General features: G+C 44.4%; 1 protein-coding gene across 1 annotated transcript in view; it reads right to left on the bottom strand.

Annotated features, from left to right (window-relative positions):
- Nucleotides 1-2759: 2759 nt before the first annotated feature.
- The window catches only part of LOC106595306 (thrombospondin type-1 domain-containing protein 4), a 30220-nt gene continuing 26823 nt past the window's right edge, over nucleotides 2760-6156 (bottom strand). The window contains exon 12 of the mRNA XM_045722630.1: nucleotides 2760-3049. Coding sequence (XP_045578586.1) covers nucleotides 2889-3049 — 161 coding nt within the window. The 3' untranslated portion in view covers nucleotides 2760-2888. The remainder of the gene's footprint in view (nucleotides 3050-6156) is intronic.

Here is a 6156-nt window from a genome sequence, read left to right as displayed (position 1 = left end):
ACCATCACCACATATCACCCCAAGAGTCTTCTCAGATAATACCATCACCCTAGGAGTCTTCTCAGATGATACCATCACCCTAGGAGTCTTCTCAGATGATACCATCACCCTAGGAGTCTTCTCAGATGATACCATCACCCTAGGAGTCTTCTCAGATGATACCATCACCCTAGGAGTCTTCTCAGATGATACCATCACCCTAGGAGTCTTCTCAGATGATACCATCACCCTAGGAGTCTTCTCAGATGATACCATCACCCTAGGAGTCTTCTCAGATAATACCATCACCCTAGGAGTCTTCTCAGATGATACCATCACCCTAGGAGTCTTCTCAGATGATACCATCACCCTAGGAGTCTTCTCAGATGATACCATGCTCTTAATGTTATACTCCCTTATTGATGTTTCGTCTCAGCTTTCTCAGTTGATAGCAGAGATAATAGATATCTTCTCTCAGGAGATCTGACGTGGTCTTCAAGTTAAAGCGTCCAACGTTCTGACTTCTGACGTCGTCCCCCCCCCCGTCCCCCGTCCCCCCCCTCCCAGCGGGTCAACCCTGTGGACATGTTTGCATTCCTCCGTCGGGCGTGGAAACAGAGCTCTCTGCTGTTCTCCTTCTAAATAATCAAAGTCCCAGATTGTTGAAAGTCTTTATTTTTAGAATAAATATTGTGGTTGGGTTGTTTTCATATAAACCTAGTGCATCACAAGACATAAACAACAACAGACAAGGAAGTGAAGCTGGAAGTTAGTGAGCATATGAATGCGTGAACAAGTTTGAGAAAATCAAGGGCTTGGTCACTGGAGTGTTTTGATAATGGAGTGTTGGAGTTGATACAGGTGTGTTCAGGTGAGTGTTGGTGTTGATACAGGTGTGTTCAGGTGAGTGTTGGTGTTGATACAGGTGTGTTCAGGTGAGTGTTGGTGTTGATACAGGTGTGACCAGGTGGAGGTGAGGCCAGGTGAGTGTTGGTGTTGATACAGGTGTGACCAGGTGGAGGTGAGGCCAGGTGAGTGTTGGTGTTGATACAGGTGTGACCAGGTGGAGGGGAGGCCAGGTGAGTGTTGGTGTTGATACAGGTGTGACCAGGTGGAGGTGAGGCCAGGTGAGTGTTGGTGTTGATACAGGTGTGACCAGGTGGAGGTGAGGCCAGGTGAGTGTTGGTGTTGATACAGGTGTGACCAGGTGGAGGGGAGGCCAGGTGAGTGTTAGTGTTGATACAGGTGTGACCAGGTGGAGGTGAGGCCAGGTGAGTGTTGGTGTTGATACAGGTGTGACCAGGTGGAGGTGAGGCCAGGTGAGTGTTGGTGTTGATACAGGTGTGACCAGGTGGAGGGGAGGCCAGGTGAGTGTTGGTGTTGATACAGGTGTGACCAGGTGGAGGGGAGGCCAGGTGAGTGTTGATACAGGTGTGACCAGGTGGAGGGGAGGCCAGGTGAGTGTTGATACAGGTGTGACCAGGTGGAGGGGAGGCCAGGTGAGTGTTGATACAGGTGTGACCAGGTGGAGGGGAGGCCAGGTGAGTGTTAGTGTTGATACAGGTGTGACCAGGTGGAGGGGAGGCCAGGTGAGTGTTAGTGTTGATACAGGTGTGACCAGGTGGAGGTGAGGCCAGGTGAGTGTTGATACAGGTGTGACCAGGTGGAGGTGAGGCCAGGTGAGTGTTGGTGTTGATACAGGTGTGACCAGGTGGAGGTGAGGCCAGGTGAGTGTTGGTGTTGATACAGGTGTGACCAGGTGGAGGGGAGGCCAGGTGAGTGTTGGTGTTGATACAGGTGTGACCAGGTGGAGGGGAGGCCAGGTGAGTGTTGATACAGGTGTGACCAGGTGGAGGGGAGGCCAGGTGAGTGTTGATACAGGTGTGACCAGGTGGAGGGGAGGCCAGGTGAGTGTTGATACAGGTGTGACCAGGTGGAGGGGAGGCCAGGTGAGTGTTGGTGTTGATACAGGTGTGACCAGGTGGAGGGGAGGCCAGGTGAGTGTTGATACAGGTGTGACCAGGTGGAGGGGAGGCCAGGTGAGTGTTAGTGTTGATACAGGTGTGTCCAGGTAGAGGTTCAGGTGTGTTTCCTTCAGGTGTGGTTCCTTCAGGTGTGGTTCCTTCAGGTGTGTTTCGTTCAGGTGTGGTTCCTTCAGGTGTGGTTCCTTCAGGTGTGGTTCCTTCAGGTGTGGTTCCTTCAGGTGTGTTTCATTCAAGTGTGGTTCCTTCAGGTGTGTTTCCTTCAGGTGTGGTTCCTTCAGGTGTGGTTCCTTCAGGTGTGTTTCGTTCAGGTGTGGTTCCTTCAGGTGTGGTTCCTTCAGGTGTGGTTCCTTCAGGTGTGTTTCATTCAGGTGTGGTTCCTTCAGGTGTGTTTCCTTCAGGTGTGGTTCCTTCAGGTGTGGTTCCTTCAGGTGTGTTTCCTTCAGGTGTGGTTCCTTCAGGTGTGGTTCCTTCAGGTGTGTTTCGTTCAGGTGTGTTTCCTTCAGGTGTGGTTCCTTCAGGTGTGGTTCCTTCAGGTGTGGTTCCTTCAGGTGTGTTTCCTTCAGGTGTGTTTCCTTCAGGTGTGTTTCGTTCAGGTGTGGTTCCTTCAGGTGTGGTTCCTTCAGGTGTGGTTCCTTCAGGTGTGTTTCCTTCAGGTGTGGTTCCTTCAGGTGTGGTTCCTTCAGGTGTGGTTCCTTCAGGTGTGTTTCCTTCAGGTGTGGTTCCTTCAGGTGTGGTTCCTTCAGGTGTGTTTCCTTCAGGTGTGTTTCGTTCAGGTGTGGTTCCTTCAGGTGTGGTTCCTTCAGGTGTGGTTCCTTCAGGTGTGTTTCCTTCAGGTGTGGTTCCTTCAGGTGTGTTTCCTTCAGGTGTGGTTCCTTCAGGTGTGTTTTCCAGGAGCCAGGTGATCTCAGCTAGGGAGACCAACTTCTATCTGGGGAAGTCAATGCCTGCGGAAGTGGTTCTTGAGGAGTGTGTGTGTGTGATGACGGAGCAAGATGAACAGCAGGCTGTTCTGTAGTAGGAGTACACACACAACCTGGCCTGGACGACGACCACACAGTTATAGTACTGGTCACTACATGATGAGACTAGAGGAGAGAGATATTACACAGTTATAGTACTGGTCACTACATGATGAGACTAGAGGAGAGATATTACACAGTTATAGTACTGGTTACTACATGATGAGACTAGAGGAGAGAGACATTACACAGTTATAGTACTGGTCACTACATGATGAGACTAGAGGAGAGAGATATTACACAGTTATAGTACTGGTCACTACATGATGAGACTAGAGGAGAGACATTACACAGTTATAGTACTGGTCACTACATGATGAGACTAGAGGAGAGAGATATTACACAGTTATAGTACTGGACACTACATGATGAGACTAGATGAGAGAGAATTACACAGTTATAGTACTGGTTACTACATGATGAGACTAGAGGAGAGATATTACACAGTTATAGTACTGGATACTACATGATGAGACTAGAGGAGAGAGATATTACACAGTTATAGTACTGGTCACTACATGATGAGACTAGAGGAGAGAGATATTACACAGTTATAGTACTGGTCACTACATGATGAGACTAGAGGAGACATTACACAGTTATAGTACTGGATACTACATGATGAGACTAGAGGAGAGATATTACACAGTTATAGTACTGGTCACTACATGATGAGACTAGAGGAGATATTACACAGTTATTGTACTGGTTACTACATGATGAGACTAGAGGAGATATTACACAGTTATAGTACTGGTTACTACATGATGAGACTAGAGGAGAGAGATATTACACAGTTATAGTACTGGATACTACATGATGAGACTAGAGGAGAGAGATATTACACAGTTATAGTACTGGATACTACATGATGAGACTAGAGGAGAGAGATATTACACAGTTATAGTACTGGTCACTACATGATGAGACTAGAGGAGATATTACACAGTTATAGTACTGGTCACTACATGATGAGACTAGAGGAGAGAGATATTACACAGTTATAGTACTGGTCACTACATGATGAGACTAGAGGAGATATTACACAGTTATAGTACTGGTTACTACATGATGAGACTAGAGGAGATATTACACAGTTATAGTACTGGTTACTACATGATGAGACTAGAGGAGAGAGATATTACACAGTTATAGTACTGGTCACTACATGATGAGACTAGAGGAGAGAGATATTACACAGTTATAGTACTGGTCACTACATGATGAGACTAGAGGAGAGAGACATTACACAGTTATAGTACTGGTCACTACATGATGAGACTAGAGGAGAGAGACATTACACAGTTATAGTACTGGATACTACATGATGAGACTAGAGGAGAGAGACATTACACAGTTATAGTACTGGTCACTACATGATGAGACTAGAGGAGAGATATTACACAGTTATAGTACTGGATACTACATGATGAGACTAGAGGAGAGAGATATTACACAGTTATAGTACTGGTCACTACATGATGAGACTAGAGGAGAGAGATATTACACAGTTATAGTACTGGTTACTACATGATGAGACTAGAGGAGAGAGACATTACACAGTTATAGTAATGGTTACTACATGATGAGACTAGAGGAGAGATATTACACAGTTATAGTACTGGTTACTACATGATGAGACTAGAGGAGACATTACACAGTTATAGTACTGGATACTACATGATGAGACTAGAGGAGAGAGATATTACACAGTTATAGTACTGGTTACTACATGATGAGACTAGAGGAGACATTACACAGTTATAGTACTGGATACTACATGATGAGACTAGAGGAGACATTACACAGTTATAGTACTGGATACTACATGATGAGACTAGAGGAGACATTACACAGTTATAGTACTGGATACTACATGATGAGACTAGAGGAGAGTATTACACAGTTATAGTACTGGATACTACATGATGAGACTAGAGGAGAGAGATATTACACAGTTATAGTACTGGTTACTACATGATGAGACTAGAGGAGAGAGACATTACACAGTTATAGTACTGGTTACTACATGATGAGACTAGAGGAGAGAGATATTACACAGTTATAGTACTGGATACTACATGATGAGACTAGAGGAGAGAGATATTACACAGTTATAGTACTGGTCACTACATGATGAGACTAGAGGAGAGAGATATTACACAGTTATAGTAATGGATAGTACATGATGAGACTAGAGGAGAGAGATATTACACAGTTATAGTACTGGTCACTACATGATGAGACTAGAGGAGAGAGATATTACACAGTTATAGTACTGGATACTACATGATGAGACTAGAGGAGAGAGATATTACACAGTTATAGTACTGGTCACTACATGATGAGACTAGAGGAGAGAGATATTACACAGTTATAGTACTGGTCACTACATGATGAGACTAGAGGAGAGAGACATTACACAGTTATAGTACTGGTCACTACATGATGAGACTAGAGGAGAGAGATATTACACAGTTATAGTACTGGTTACTACATGATGAGACTAGAGGAGAGAGATATTACACAGTTATAGTACTGGTTACTACATGATGAGACTAGAGGAGAGAGATATTACACAGTTATAGTACTGGTCACTACATGATGAGACTAGAGGAGATATTACACAGTTATAGTACTGGTTACTACATGATGAGACTAGAGGAGAGAGATATTACACAGTTATAGTACTGGTCACTACATGATGAGACTAGAGGAGAGAGACATTACACAGTTATAGTACTGGTTACTACATGATGAGACTAGAGGAGAGAGATATTACACAGTTATAGTACTGGTTACTACATGATGAGACTAGAGGAGATATTACACAGTTATAGTACTGGTCACTACATGATGAGACTAGAGGAGAGAGATATTACACAGTTATAGTACTTTTCACTACATGATGAGACTAGAGGAGAGAGATTACACAGTTATAGTACTGGTTACTACATGATGAGACTAGAGGAGAGAGATATTACACAGTTATAGTACTGGTCACTACATGATGAGACTAGAGGAGAGAGACATTACACAGTTATAGTAGTGGTTACTACATGATGAGACTAGAGGAGAGAGATATTACACAGTTATAGTACTGGATACTACATGATGAGACTAGAGGAGAGATATTACACAGTTATAGTACTGGTCACTACATGATGAGACTA

The sequence above is a fragment of the Salmo salar genome, chromosome ssa08 (assembly GCF_905237065.1).
Source record: "Salmo salar chromosome ssa08, Ssal_v3.1, whole genome shotgun sequence".
NCBI lineage: Eukaryota > Metazoa > Chordata > Actinopteri > Salmoniformes > Salmonidae > Salmo > Salmo salar.
This window is presented reverse-complemented; position numbering and strand designations above follow the sequence as displayed.